This window comes from Rosa rugosa, chromosome 2 (assembly GCF_958449725.1).
Source record: "Rosa rugosa chromosome 2, drRosRugo1.1, whole genome shotgun sequence".
In the NCBI taxonomy this organism is placed as follows: domain Eukaryota; kingdom Viridiplantae; phylum Streptophyta; class Magnoliopsida; order Rosales; family Rosaceae; genus Rosa; species Rosa rugosa.
The window spans coordinates 31,396,879-31,412,693 of NC_084821.1; the positions used below are offsets into that span (position 1 = coordinate 31,396,879).

General features: G+C 35.6%; 1 protein-coding gene across 4 annotated transcripts; it reads left to right on the forward strand.

Moving 5' to 3' along the window:
* The first annotated feature begins 6,853 nt into the window (after positions 1-6,853).
* Positions 6,854-15,234, forward strand: LOC133733070 (uncharacterized). Of its 4 annotated transcripts, none has more exons than XR_009857476.1 (13): positions 6,854-7,213; positions 7,306-7,398; positions 7,476-7,550; positions 8,115-8,164; positions 8,981-9,070; positions 9,228-9,284; positions 10,408-10,477; positions 11,482-11,583; positions 11,651-11,703; positions 12,910-13,060; positions 13,178-13,262; positions 13,344-13,442; positions 14,170-14,301. XR_009857476.1 is itself a non-coding variant. In XM_062160678.1 (13 exons), the coding sequence occupies exons 1-13, from the start codon at positions 6,944-6,946 to the stop codon at positions 14,661-14,663; spliced, it is 1,410 nt and encodes a 469-aa protein (XP_062016662.1). In that variant the 5' UTR covers positions 6,856-6,943; the 3' UTR covers positions 14,664-15,234. The 4 variants fall into 4 exon arrangements, 3 of the variants coding, with proteins under 3 accessions (XP_062016662.1, XP_062016663.1, XP_062016664.1); XM_062160678.1 differs by lacking the exon at positions 13,344-13,442 and adding an exon at positions 14,482-15,234 and having other exon boundaries at positions 6,856-7,213; XM_062160680.1 differs by lacking the exon at positions 13,344-13,442 and adding an exon at positions 14,482-15,234 and having other exon boundaries at positions 6,946-7,213; positions 7,486-7,550.
* Positions 15,235-15,815: the final 581 nt, after the last annotated feature.

Here is a 15,815-nt window from a genome sequence, read left to right on the forward strand (position 1 = left end):
ATATTGGTCATGAAACACTATAAGGGATGACAGACATATTAAGAATTGGGCAGAAAAGTAAACACAAGTCATATTTCAAGGGCTATATATTGCCTATTTCTATATGTTTGTTGGATAATCACCATCCATATTAATGTCACATTCACCTTCAAGCCGACCATTATCTCTAAGAATTCTGAAATAGCCATTTTCAGCCCATTTATTGCTCCATGAGTTCTAATACCAATACTTGGTGCCCTCTTCAGTTGTCTCGTGCTCGACAACTGTAGTAGCATGCTCAAGGTTTAGGTTGCAATCACAGGAGAAAACTCCACTTTCGTAATGTTGAAAGTCTTGTCTCTCGACTGAAATGAAGACTAAGACAGGTTGTTTAGACATAACCTTGAGCAAATTCATTTCCCCTGGAGGCACTTTTTCATAACCAGTATTGTGGCAGCAAGCTGTTTTTCCTTATTATTGTCATATTCTCCGTCCTAGCCATGTATCGATCATTATCTTCACCAATGATTCCACCATTTTGTTGGATGTATTGGAAGGCCTCTACTGTGTTACCACCCATCTAGCCACTATTGTACATATCTCTATTACAGTCCACAAGTTGTTGCTCGGATAGCAAGATCAATTGGCTAGATCTTACATTGGTAGTCCCTTCCATAGCTACCACTTCTGAGAAAGCCCAACAACAACCTAGTTATACCCATGTATGAAATTACAAAACAAAAAAAATGCTTCCTTACCCTATGATTAATGGATAAAGTCAGTATTTAAGGTATGAGATATGAATGATATGGTGCTAGTTCTCTTACCATAGTCAACTCGATTCTTTAGCCAACTCCATCTTTTCATTGTTAAATTTTGAATTTCCATGTATGCATTCACAAATATAGATATTATTAAATAACTTATTTCTACGATAAGATAGTAAATAGAATATATCATATTTGAAAATAATTCATACCTCCCACTATATATATATATATCAGCCATTCTCAGGTGCGGACGTCCGTACCTAAGCAAAAGGTACTGATTTCCATTTTTTCCCCAGTTTCCGATCACACATTTACATCTTAACCATTTAATTTTTAGGTCCTAATGTATAGATCATCTCTGCAAAATTTCAGCCAAATTAGTGATCGTTAAGGCATTCAAAACTGCAATTTACATTTCGACAGATTCGGAACCGTTCTTATTCATTGTTGTAAATTGCAGTTTTGAATGCCTTAACGATCACCAATTAGGTACGGACGTCCACAGCCAAGAACCCTTATATATATATATATATATACAGATTTTATCCAGAGCGGAGCTCCGCTTTGAAATTAACGTGTGAAGTTCGAGTTTTGGGTCACTTTTCGATCGCAGATCCACATCTCGACCGTTCAGTTTTTAGGTACTAGTGTATAGATAATCTCTGCAAATTTTCAGCCAAATTGATGATCGTTAAGGTATCTAACTCGCTTAAACCAATGGACGGACTGAATCTGTCAACTTGAACCGTATTAACTTTAAGGCAGTTATCAATGCCTTAACGATCATCATTTTGGCTGAAAATTTGCAGAGATGATCTATACACTAGTACCTAAAAACTGAACGGTCGAGATGTGGATATGCGACCGAAAAGTGATCCAAAACTCAAACTTCACACTCTAATTTCAAAGCGGAGCTCCACTCTGGATAGGATCTGTATATATATATATATATATATATATATATATATATATATATATATATATATATATATATATATATGATGAACTGATGAACTCGGATTGAATTCTCAAAATTAACCATGTTGATAATTGTTAGTATAAAGCAAGTAGGGATCGTTCTATCCGGGGATTGAGGGTGCTCATGTCATTTAAACATCAAAGAAAGAATTATTAATTACATGTATAAATTATTTACGAAAATTACAAAGTAGAATAGGGTGGTAGAAGGGCCTAGTTTGGAACCCCCATGCCAGGTCTAGCTTTCGAAACCCCATGAGGGCTTGGGGCCAACCAATGGGTGCTTATTGCCCCATGGCGTTCGGAAGGGATTAGTCCGGCTCTGTTGGGATACCCCCAAAGGGTGTGTGTGTTGCTAACTTACTAACGCTAACCTCCCCCAATCAAAAAAAAAAAAGAATAGGGGATTTGAAAAGTTTGTACTCTAATCGAATTAAACTAATTACAATGATCGATTCAAACCATGAATTAAGATAGATATATGGAACAAAATATGTATGATGCAGTTAACAATTACTAACACAAAAACAAGTAATCTAAACATAAATCACGGATTAAAACATGTGAATGAAGAAATCAATTAAGAACAGAGATGAACACATACAGAGTTCTTTTTACTTTCCTTAGTTAAATTAACTAGATGAAGGCACCATAGTTAACCCTATTAAACATGCAATGCTAGTGAGAGATCAAGTCATCAACAAAACATATTCAACGCATTAAACACTTAGAAAGTTTGATCGATTTAAGCCAAGAACACAAGTTGGAACGCCATACAAGCATGCAAGACTCTTCATTGATTTACCTAAGGAATTATAGGTTTTCCACTTAGCAATTAAGTCCTACAACGCTAGCATATCTTAATTTGGATTTAGTTACATGCTCAATATTCTAAGTTTGCAACCAAATAACACAAAACACATAAAAGATGGGATTGAAGCACGAATCAATGAACTTAGATCATCACATATAGAAATCGCAATTTATGTATTCTAGAAACCTAAAACGTTTTCATGCTTCATGATTACTAGAAACTAAACAACAAAACATAAACTCAATCATAAAAAAGAATCGAAATTTCCAATAAAACAAACAAAACATTCGAATTGTTTTATACAAACTAGAAACCGAAAACAAAGAGTTTATGGTCATGGTTACACTTTTAAAGACGCTTCGAGAACGCAAGAATATCTTCAAGAGGATGGAGGCTACGACAAGGATGTATGAAGGATGATGGAGCTTGCTTCACGGCTTCAAGGCTTGCACAAAGGAGAGATGCCGAAACTTTGAGAGAGAGATGGGAGGTTTTCAAAATTAATTCTGGGTTTGAATGATGATTAAAACGTCTCCCAAGGCCAATTCCCCCACACTTAGCTTTTGCTAGTCCCTTAGTAAAATCAAAACAAAGATTTAACGAAAACTTAAAGAAAAGACAAAGACGTTACAACAAACAATGACTCTATCACCCTTCAACATTTAGTCTCATAAATCTCCTACTTTCATAGGATCAAGATTAGCACTCAACCAAGAATCAATATTTAGATATTCGAGAGTTAATTCAAACATATAATCCACATATAAATAAGTAGGACCTGGTTGTAACAATGGTGATGGGATGGAGCTCAGCATGTTCAGACAAGTATAATTCATATCTTCACAATGTATATCCACTCTTTCTTCTCTCAGATTTATGGCAATGCTTAAAAGCTTATAATCACTCAAGTATATGTGAGAGAAAATATTTTGAGGGAATCAAATAGCTCACATATATAAGAAACGGAAAGCACTTTGTGAATATAATTTTTCAAGATCTCATTAAAGATATCAACTATTTGCACAAATAGACCCAAGCCATAGGTTCAACTCTTATAACTCATCTCCACAGATCAAAGACTATCCCATCTTAAGGATCAAAAAGGTCTTATAAAGGGTTGTAATGAGGCCAAGGCTCAAGGTTTTAAGAAACAAAGGATAAAGAATGTCACAAAGTATCCTAAAAACCTAGAGCTTAATTATGTTGATGTAGAGAGACTTCTAGAAATCCACCAAGGCATACAAAAACGTCATAACCCATAGAGGCAAAATAAAACGGCCTAATGTCTTCATGTTGGGCCCAAACTTCATTCTAAACTTCATTTGAACTCTTGTGAATTGGACAAATACCAAATTTTTCTATAGTGGGCCTTCAATTCAAAACAAACTCCAAATCCACAAATTATGGGGGACTAAAATCTACAAAATTTTTCTTTTCTTTTGCCCTACACAATATATATATATATATATATATATATATATATATATATATATATATATATATATATGTAGCTGTTGGTCTCCGCTAGGTAGCTGGTCTCTAGGCTACAATTGACGAGAGAGAGTGATGGGTGGTCTGGCGTTCTCCATGTGGCCTAGGATAATTGAAGGGCAATTCATGTGCAGCTCCACATTGCTTCGTGTCAATCACCCTTTGGTGCGTATATGAAAGATAAGAATGATGGTTAAATATTGGTACCCAACTAATTAATCCATCTGCACGTGCATGCTTTTTTAGAGTTAGGCTTAATTTCTTCTCAAAAAAAAAAAAAAAAAAAGTTAGGCTTAATTAAGCAATTAAGCTTAATTAAGTAATTAACAAATCCACAATTTCGTCCTCTTGTCGAAAACTCAAATCTTCACCATTTTCGCGTCATTCTATCTCGTTTCAGTAACTCCATTTATTTACTACAAAATAAATAAAAATAGATTAATTATATATTAATTAACTTGAAGATTAGCTTAATTCTAGTATTTAGAATGCGATTATGCGCATAGAAATGCGTGTAATCATTATATTAACCATCTATGTACTCTTGTGATTTGTTGTACGTGGTTTTCGTTAAAAAAAATTTGCATATTCTCATGTAAATTGAATGAGTACTGATTAATTAGGAATCTTTATTCATAATTGCAGGAAATTTTGAGTACAATAGAGCATGGTGGAAGTTCATTGACATAATTGCATGAATCTTCAAGTCCACAAGAATGATTTATTTTGTAATTTTTTGTTTTCAAAGAAGTAATTGGTAGCATCAGACTACTCTTCATATCTCTATTCTTCTAATTGTTTTTGAAGAAGTAAATGAAAGTTTTAGTTTCACTTGATGTAAATCATGTAATTGATATCATTAGACATCAGACAACTTTCTTAAGTTTTAAGGGACTTCTATTCAATTGCATATATTGAAGTTTTTTTTTTTTTTTTTCTCCAGCTTGAGTTTATTTAAGTAAGGCCGGCCCTTTCGACCCTTGCGGGATGGGCCTTAAGGGCAGGTAAGGGCATATATATTGAAGCCCCGGCCCGACCCTAAGTTTCGTTAACTTTGTCAAAGCCCAGCCTGGCCCATGATGACCCCTAGGTCTAACTAACTGATCAAAACAAGAGACCAAAAAAGGTCGGAAGCACTCCTACGCGCCACTAGCTTCACTCCCGAATTGGTTAGCAAGAACTATACCAAATTGTTCATACAACATCCTCAACAAGTCTTACAACTACCACAAAGTCTAGTTTTAATCGAGGGAGATGAAATTTACCTTGAACACTTCGGGAACCCAAAATCTTCAAATCTTCGATTCCTTCTCCACAAGTTGATTTGAGTCAAACAATAAGTATAGACGTGATTAGCTAGGAAAGAGCTGCAGGGCCCAAACGATGGCCTCATCAGAGGTGGACAAAATCCTGCGATCGAAACTGGTTGCTTTGCATGGCACATAGGAGGAGTTTTGCTTCGATTCACTTCTCTGAAGCTTCTATGGCACGAAATTCTTCCATGGATCACAAGAGGAAAGGGAGGCGCCTCGAATGGCGGTGGTGCGACGATCTACAAAGGTTGGACGACAGAGATTTTGCCGGATCTTCGTCCGGATCGTGGCGCAGGTTGGTACAAAACCTGGATCGTGTCGAGAGAGATTTAGGAATTAGGGTTTCTTACTGAAATAGAAATTTTCCCGAAATAGAAGGGTGAAATCGCTATTTATTGTAGGTTTCCTGAAATAGTAAATTCAGCTTTTTAGATCGTAACTTCTTCATACGAACTCTGATTTTATCTGCTGAGTGTCCGCGAACTCGGTTTCACGCCCTCTACAACTTTTCAGAATAAAGTTTCCTAGAAACTAAGCTGAGGAAAAAGTCAATCTTTAGGTCCCCTAAATGTTTGAAATAAAGTAAAAAATAAAGATTTTAATTGTTTACCTTCCAATGACTAGTAAGCAGGTAAATCTAGATACGGGGCGTAAAAACAACGCTGGTGTTCAGTCCGAGGATTTCAATTTAGATAGGAAAACAGAGGATCAAACAAGCAGCTGTATTACTCAATCCATCATAGTCGGACAACAAAAACATCGACTGGCATAAAATCAAGGTCGACCAAGCACTACCTGACGCTGCTACTACTCTTTAGAGAACTTCAGGATAAAGCGATTACCTTGGTTTCGAACTGAAAGCCGATTCTTTAAACCCGAACAAGAGGCCAACATTCCTATTAGAGCCTTGGGATCTGGCCTTTTCTTCTAGGAAATCAAACATCGCACAACATAAGAGTAACCAAAGATGGCAACCGCCTCGGCGGCGCTCAAGGACAGAGGACAGTGATGGGGAACCTGGGCTGTAGCCCATGTGGTTTTTTATTTGGTCTTAATGCATAAAGCATAATTAGGCTAAGCTAACCTCTATTACATGAATCATAGCCCACCCACTTTTGAAATGAAGTCAAGTAAAAGTCTAATGAATTAAATTGCCAAATCAACCAGCCCAATGTTTTCTTAGTTTAACTTGGTGGACTAATAAATAAAAGTTGGGCACTTACTGACTTAAATTGTTTTAATTTTTTTTTATTCCTCTAATTCGCGGTTGTAACAATCTTGTATTTCTCAACTAGTCCAACTCCAAGCTAATTTATCAGGCTTCACCTCTAAGAGGTCTTTTTCCCTCTTTAGTTCTTGCCATCTAAATTTTAAATTATAGTTCTAGGAGTTTTAGTGGGAGTACTTTTTTAAATTTGGGGATCTAATAAAAAAAATTTGAAAATAATAAACAAAAAATAAAATTGAAATTTTTACATTTTAGCCCAGCCTAACCTGGCTCCGTCCTGGTGGACACTCATCCATTATCTGATGTTGTTGTTTTTATTTTGGACTTGTGAGTGGTGAGTGGTGAGTGGTGAGTGGTGAGAGAAAAGGCAATGGCATTTCTGGCTCCTCCTCCTCCTGCTTGTTGTTGCGTTGGTTCAAGATTGGTGCAAAAGCAAATTCACGCTCTTCCACTCCCACTTGATCATCATAAACCACTAGTTTATCTCCCAACTCCAAATCCTAGAAAATTTGCGAAATGCATGTCGCAGAAGAAACAATCCGCCGAAGAGGAAAGGCTGTTTTCCAACCTCAACCAAGCCACATTGAAGAGAGAACCCCCAAGTCTATCCAGCGCTGTTTTCCTAGTTGCAGGGACTACCGTATCTATCTATCAAACCCTTCTCTCTCTTTCTTCTTTTCTTTTCCTTTCCTTTCCTCTAGCTGTTTCATATATAGATTGAATTCCATGCAGGTGGGTGCTGGTATCCTCGCAATACCTGCAGTGACCCAAGAATCTGGATTTCTGGCCTCTGCAATAACCTGCATTTTTTGTTGGGCATACATGGTAACTACTGTATGACCAAACAACACTTGTTTTCTTATCACTTGTTTTCCTTTCTTGTAATTTTGTAACTACTGCAGGTTGTAACAGGTCTGCTACTAGCCCAAGTTAATGTAAATACTATGTCTCAACTCGGTTCTGGCAGTGTATCACTGGTACTTAATTCTTTCTCTTCTTTACTCCACTACTCTACTGTCTCTTCAGTTTGCACCAGTGTGCACTACTCCTTATCTATGCATTATATTTTGGATTGCGTACAGAATCAAATTCTGTCTGAAGAATGATTTCAAGCTTTCTTATTATCTCAGTCTCTTTCATAACTGGGATCCATGAAGCTAGCTCTTCAATTTCCCTATCTTTTGAAAGTATTCAAGTACATGACAGACACTTGGGCTTCCATCATGTAAAACCAGAAGAAAAGAAAAAGCTCTGTCCACTTTCAATATATCACACACATGTTGTGTCCAGATTCCAGAAAGGAAAAAGCCATATTCCTTCTATCTCTCCCAATTGATAACCCCCCTCCGTCATGTTTAAATTTTATTACCTCCTTAATATTGCATATACATCTAGTCCTAACAGCTTAGATTCAAAATATTATAATCATTCTCTATATATTGTATTGTTTACAATTGTCTCTTACCAAGAACAAATATTAATTAGGCTGACAACTCCATAACATTTGGAACCTAATATAGTTGTCTTGTGACTGACTTCAGGTATCCATGGCTATGAGGACTGTTGGTAATGTGGGAGTTCAAATTGTTTGGTAGGTTAACATTCTTACTAGATTTTTGAAACATTTGTTATTGTTGAACATCAACATGCATTTTTGGCGTTTCCTTTGAGAAAAGATTACTTACATAGCTATTGTTGCTGCTGCTGCTGTTGTTATTTTAATTAACTAATTTAGTTTAATTTGTTTCATTTTAATTTTTTTTTATTTATATTCTTTGATATAATATAACATAATGCAAGATTATTTTTTCCAATCACGTTGTAAGCCCACTCTTTCATCAACAATATACACACACACACACACACATAATAAGTTGCTCCAGTGTGAATAACCGCAAATGAGAAAAGTGCTATTAACCATAGAGACTTGCTGTCCAATGGTCGAAGTCATCCATTCTTTAGGTCCTCCTTTAAGGTGATCCCTGGAATATATCTATATATGAAATTATAGTAGCCGTTATCGAATATTTAGCTCTCCATCTGATGTATTTACCGACACAGTTCAAATGACCAAATCTTTTCCTATTGCGCAGATTAGAGATAATCCTTGATAAGGATGTAAATGATAATGCCATTCTGAATATTGAATTGTATTTCGTGCATTCTTTGGTGTCTGGGGAGAGGATGACTGCATTTTTTCAAATTTTGTGGTTAATTTTCAGATGATAATGCTCTTTTAATTGTTTATTATATATATATATATATATATATATATTTCTTCATAGTCTGGGTGCTAGATAGTTTGTTTAGTTGGCTCTTATAAGCATATTTTACCATTTTGGCTTAGTACATTTCTATTTGCACTATGTTCTTTCAGTTTCTGATAGTAACGTGCATTATCCTGCAGTTGGACGTACATTTTTATACATTACGCACTTCTGGTTGCCTATGTTGCTCGTTCTTCAGAAATTTTGACAAATTTTGTTGGCATTCCCTTGTAAGGACCAAAATCTGTAGCACTTTCTATTTGACAAAATGTCATGCCTATTTTGTGCTTTCTCATATCTGTATTTTCAGTTTAGTAGGCGTACATTTTATATTTTAAAGTACATTTCTACGCTTTTTAGGTGTTGATGGCAACACTATGGTTGCAGATGGGAAAGTGCAACATTGTTTTCATTGGTTTTCGGAGGCATTTGCTACTTTGGAAGGTTTGTCGGACTTCTTGAATCTTGGAGTATTATTTTACTTTCTATTTAACTTTTATACCCTAGAAGTCCCTGAAACCCACTTCGTGGACCGAGGCTTGAAACTGGGGCCTCCTGCCGCAACCAGGGGCTTCACCTCTAGTCCTTACAAGACAGGAAATTCTAGCAATTGGCTACATAAGTACTGTGATGGGATTTGAATTTCAGACCACATGGGAGCAAAACCATGGGCCTGAACTTCCTACTAACCCCTCACAGGGTTATGTGGTTTTATATAGTAGACTATGTACAAGATAATATATCGTCATTCTTGTAGTAATAAAATTCTGAACTATAAATGCCTGTAGAATATATACTGAATGAATCATAGACCACTGTTGTTAGGTATCACCGCTAGTCAAAAACACTGATCATTTTTGAAAAAAAGGAAGAACATAGAAACCTATGCTGTATTTCTTAGGAAACATGCTTGAAGTTGAACAAGCTTATAGTCACATTATAAAGGTTAGTTTTGAGTGTTTATGTCTGCACATCTTCGTATGATCTCATGAGTAAAGATGTGCCTTTGAAACATATTTGCCATGGTTGTCTTAGTTCACGTTGAAGTTTTAATCACTAGTTAGTGGTTTAATTATCAAAGAGAGGGAATCCTTTGCTAGTTTCATAATAGAAATTTACCTGATTTGCAGAGGATATTTGAGAATGCATTTTTTTTTTCCTTTTCTTTTATTGTTTTGCTAGACAACCATTGCGCCCTGCAAGTTTAAGCTGTTGAGGGATGAGGCAACACCTATATTAAGCAAACCTCCCTGCTGCCCTGTCACAAAATGCTCTAGGGTGCAATACAAAAAAAGTATAGGTGCCATCTCACCCTGAAATTGGTGACCTGGAAAATTTATGAGGAATGGGAGGAGAGGTTTTAAATGTGGGACTTCCTAGACCCAAAGTTCTGTTATCAATTTAAATTGCTACTAGATCCTGAAGCTTAAGCTGCAAGTTGATGGAATGTTCAAGCAAGCAACAGTTGCATGCTAATTCTCCAAAAGGAATTTCAAATATGATGTGATTTTGTATCTCTGTTTCTTTTATTTGAGACTTGACCATAAACTTGTCCCATTACATGCAGTCCGCGGTTCATTGGTGCGGTTAATGGGGTTCTGGTAATTGGAATCATCATATCCTTTGCTGCTCTTGTGGTAAGTCTCTCTCTCTCTCTCTCTCAATGATTTACATGTATTTTTTATTGTTTAGTTTTTTGGAGAAGAAAACACAAAACACATTAATCAGGAAACTAAACATTAGATAGAGTTGATAGGAAGTCCAGCACTAAAAGAAGACGGAGGATACAGAATACACTATCCAGTATCCAACACCAAATCAAGATACTGCAGCTTTTCAGTTCCAGTCTAACAATATATCTCGACTAGCTGGTGAGAATTCTTCATTAATCAGGAAACTGAAAATTAGAGTTGATAGGTAGTCCAGCACTAAAAGAAGACAGAGAATACAAGACTACACTATCCAACACCAAATCAAGATACTGCAGCTTTTCAGTTCCAGTCTAACAATATATCTCGAGTGGCTGGTGAGAATTCTTTATGGATTCCAAGAACGCTTCTGGTGTGATTTCTCCCTTCCTTTCAGATCCTTAACCCCAACACCCATCCCCGCAGATTATAATCCTAAGCTCCACCCTTCTAAGACGTTAACACATTAACCCTAAGTTTTCTACATCACAATGAACCTGTGAACAATATTATCCTTTCAAACTGGTCAAATGGATGTTTTAATGATTTTTGAAAATTCATCCATTCATGTATTTTTCATGTTCTGTAGATGTAGAAAAATCTTTCTAGAATGAGGAACAAAATGGCCCTTACACTTTCGTACTCATGTTTGTGTTTGAGGTAATAATGAAGACTCTAATTATGTAAACACTGCGCTCAATATATTTATTGCAATATCAATAGAATATGTTCAGAATCCAGAATATGGACAAGGATATATTTGATACAAATTGTGATTTTGAAAGAGGAAAGAAAGTCATACTGTCTAACTATGATTCTACAGTCTTGTGATTGGAAAATGTAAAACCCTTGTATTTCTCCAATGTATTATCATATAACACTATACATGTTCCTGGTGTTATTAAACGTGGACAGGAGCTAGTCTTTCTTATGCATTAGTATTTCTTTCATAGGCAGTTGCAAGTGAATACCTACAATTGAGTGCACTTTTGAAAGCCAACTTCCAAGCTGTTCCCATGAGCATACCGATAATTGTTTTGTCATTTGTATACCAGGTAACATTACCATCTTGTAATTATTCAATGCTGAATTGATTTAACAATTTGTACATGCTTTTTCCAGAATGTAGTGCCTATTCTTTGTACAGATCTTGAAGGAGACCTATCAAAAGTAAGGTGATAAATTAAACACTTATACTTGCTGATGCATCACTATCTTTGTATATGTAAATGTGATTATCCTCTCACAAAAAGTCTTTAAAAGTTAACATCTTAACTGAAAGACACTATAGGTCGCTGGTACTAAATTTATTGTATATAAAATCAGTAAGTACCTGGTGATAAAATAGTGTATAATGATAACTACTGATCATTTACCTGAACTTGCAGCTCATCTATAGGTAACACAGTTTTATGGCAAAATAATATAAAAGAATAGTCGGTTAGGTTTTGTTGAAATAGATAACACAGTTTTGTTGAAAGATTATATCCCAGCTAACTGTATATATAGATTGATAAATTTCTTGGTTTACCACTTGTTCAAAAGTCCAGGCCGTTTCTTAGGTAGCACTCCTCATATGTGCCATTTGTATCTCTCACAAAATGTGGAATTCAATTTTATTTGGTAGATGCAATTGCAGAGATTTGAACTTCGAATCTCCTGTTCTGATACCTTTATAAACTTGTACATTTACCACTATTCTTAAAACCAAAGATGTTAGGATTTGGCAAACAATTAGATACTAACACAGATGACCATGCTAAAACTGTCACACACAGGGAGAGACTTCCCTTGCAAAAGCTACGTGATGCGGGACTTTTCCCCTTCAATCCAGGGATGAAGTCACTCATCTGGCCAATTAAGTTTACTGAATCTTGATATCTAGGGCTTGGATCGTCTCAACTCTTAAATGAAATAAATTTCAGTTGTCTTGAGCTCGGATGAGCTTGGGCTTCAGAAATTCCTATTCCAACACTTCCAAACATACATACAATGATGCATGTTTGGATGTTGCATTTCTTTTCAAACTATAGACTCTAGGTATCTGACTCAGTATATCCTTTAAGACAAGGTCATTTTACCTTGTTGGTGCAGCTTTGTTTCTTCTCCATATGTATGTTGCCGGGGTCAAGGCCAAGTCCTCTTATATGGTCCTTAACACTTGGCATGTCTGTACACCCCAAAAATTGGCCATAATTTGGCTTACATTACGTAGGTTGTTGTTGATACATATGTGATTGCACTGACAGGAAGTACCTTTGTGACTGCCTAGAATTTGACATTTTGTTTAATTCCCCATATACTGATTTCCTCTTATAGGTCTTAGTTGCTGTCATGCATAGCTGACATTGTACGTTATGCAATAATTTGTTGTTTTGCAGGACTTCGATTGTTCTAGGCACAAGTATACCACTTATTTTATTTCTAGTCTGGAATGCCGTGATTCTAGGAACCATCACAGATGTTGAAATGGGCTCTGGTAAAATCATGGATCCATTACAACTATTGCAATCAACAAATGCTGCTGTTGGAGTAAGTTTATAGTACCAAATCTTAAATTCTTTAAAGTAACTGAAAGGATTACAGAATGCTTTGACCAAATCTATTTTCCCTTTCTTGTCTTACTGTTCCTCTTTGAATTTCTTTCAGCCTATAGTTGAGGTGTTCTCAATTTTTGCTATCGCGACGTCATATATTGGATTTGTTTTGGGTCTTTGTGATTTCCTTTCTGATCGTAAGTGCCTTTTTTCTTTTCTGTCTAATCTTCAACTTCATTTTATACGAATTTGTATGTGTACTCTTGGGTTTTTTGCAGGAAATATGACTCTTAGAAAGAGAGAAATTAAAAATGAATGAGTGGATGCAGTATCCCTAGAGCATTAGAGCATGAAGATAAATAATGATTTTTATCTAGGTATGTGATAAAGTTAGAAGTCGTAAACATTAGGTGTAAAGTTTAGGGTGGTAAAATGAATTTAACAGAATAATAACTTCTTTTTAGTTCTCTTCATCTATGTGTCTCTGTGCATAAACAAGAGCAGAACCTCTCGTTACTCAGAACATAAGGTATCAAATCTTGACCAAATCAGGAAATTAATTCCTTTTAGGCAATTATGACTTCCCCCGTTCTCTGTAACCAATAAGATTGCAGGTAAACTTTATCAATTAGGAGTAGGAATATTTTATTCCTTATTGGCACCAACAACCATCAATAGGAATCCAAATTCTATTGGTAACATGCTTCGTCTCTTTTAAGACAAGCATACTAATGGCGTTATAAATCACTAATGGGCTGGAATGTTATCCCATAACATATTTGCTATCCAGTCTACAGGAGGAATATGAACTTGGTACTGCATTCTAGGGAGTGGCCACTTTTGTTGATGAGAATCCATTTGGATTTTTCATTATCCATTCTACATAAGCATCTTTTGACCTATTCTCCCTGTTCTTCTTTGTTTTTTTTGGAAATGAACTTTCTACGTAGGCATAATCGATGTTTGGTTTTGTTTAAATTTTGTCATCAGTTGTCAATTTCCTTTTTGATTGTAATATATCAAGGCATTTAGCTGTACAATTTGTGTGTTATTTCAGTATGTATATTTTCATTTAACAGTTGTGGTTAATTTCTCTGTATCCAGTGCTGAAACTCCCCGCTGGTCAGAGCAGGCCTGTGCTGCCATACCTTTTAACGTTGATTCCACCAGTTGTGCTGTCATTGCTAGACCCAGATATATTCTTTAAAGCCTTGGACTTTGCTGGAACTTATGGAGGTGTGGCCTGGTTTAATTTTTCATTTTTCCGGAACTTAGTTTTTGTTAAAACATTTTCAATTTGCATGTTTTTATTTTTTATTATTTTTTTCTTTTCCATTTCCCTTTTCTAACATTCATGTCGTCATGATCTCAAGTTTTTATGATGGCTAAGGTTCTTCCATTTCATGTCCTTGGTAGTGTTGGTGCTGTTCGGAATAGTTCCAGCTGCAATGTCTTGGTCCGATAGGTACTCAAGTTCATCCACAGCTGTGAAATTGCCGCGGTTGGTTCCAGGAGGAAGGCTCACTCTTTCGCTTGTGGCAGGAGGTGCTGGATATGTCATTTTCTCAGAAATTATTGACAAGTTGGGCAACCCGTAATAGTTTCCGAATGGTTCTGTTAGCTGGGACTCTACAAAGCTTGTTGACATACAACCTTCCTTATATATATTTTATTTAGCTTTTGACCAGAAAAAGAAGAAGATATATATATATAAATGCCAATCTCACAGAGGAAACTTTCTAGCCTTGGCCCGAGAGTCCCGGATAGAGCTATCACTCGGTCGGTTCGAATCGGTTATAAGTATTATCAATTTCAAAACCAAAGCTTTCAATTTCAAAATTGAACTATCAATTACCAACCAAAATCTTTGGTTTTTAATTATATCTACCAAATTCGGTATTTTAGTTTTCGGTATTACAAATTTTAAAACAATTATTTCTTTGTAATATAAATTAGAATAAACAATACTAGGTTTTTCAATTTTATATTTGTAAACTTTGTATTCATCAACTTATTATAGCTTTCTTTTGTACATATGACATCAAGTTTTAGTCATTTTCAATAAAACTAGGTTATTTAACCATCCTTGACTAGGTTACTTAAAATGCATGTACTATTAATGTAGTATATGTAGTAATGTTCATATTATTATGAAATTTTTTATGTTTATTTCTTAATATACATGTATGTGTATGAAAACTATAATATATAGGGAAAATGATCATTTACCCAATTTTAGTTTAAAAATTGCTCACTTACCCAAACACTCTAAGAGATTATTTCCCTATTACCCAATTAAGTTTTAGTCATTTTCAATAAAACTAGGTTATTTAACCATCTTTGACTAGGTTACTTAAAATGCATGTACTATTAATGTAGTATATGTAGTAATGTTCATATTATTATGAAATTTTTTATGTTTATTTCTTAATATACATGTATGTGTATGAAAACTATAATATATAGGGAAAATGATCATTTACCCAATTTTAGTTTAAAAATTGCTCACTTACCCAAACACTCTAAGAGATTATTTCCCTATTACCCAATTAAGTATTTTTTATTTTTTTTTATTTATTTTTGGGACAATTTTGCCCCCTCCTTCTTTGTCACTTAGAGAGAGAAGTGATAGGAGACCTTGCCGGACTCCCGTGACCAGTGGTCGGCCGCGGACTCCTGTGACGGAATCTGGCGACCGGTGACCGGAATCCCGAATTCGGCTACCGGACCGGTGACCGGTTCCGGCGTCT

Excerpts from the sequence above, each read along its gene's own strand:
- LOC133733070 (XM_062160678.1), top strand. The coding sequence starts at position 6,944 with ATGGCATTTCTGGCTCCTCCTCCTCCTGCTTGTTGTTGCGTTGGTTCA. Across the intron at positions 7,214-7,305 it reads TCCTAGTTGCAGGGACTACC|GTGGGTGCTGGTATCCTCGC; the intron begins GTATCTATCTAT and ends AATTCCATGCAG. Across the intron at positions 7,399-7,475 it reads TTTTTTGTTGGGCATACATG|GTTGTAACAGGTCTGCTACT; the intron begins GTAACTACTGTA and ends TAACTACTGCAG.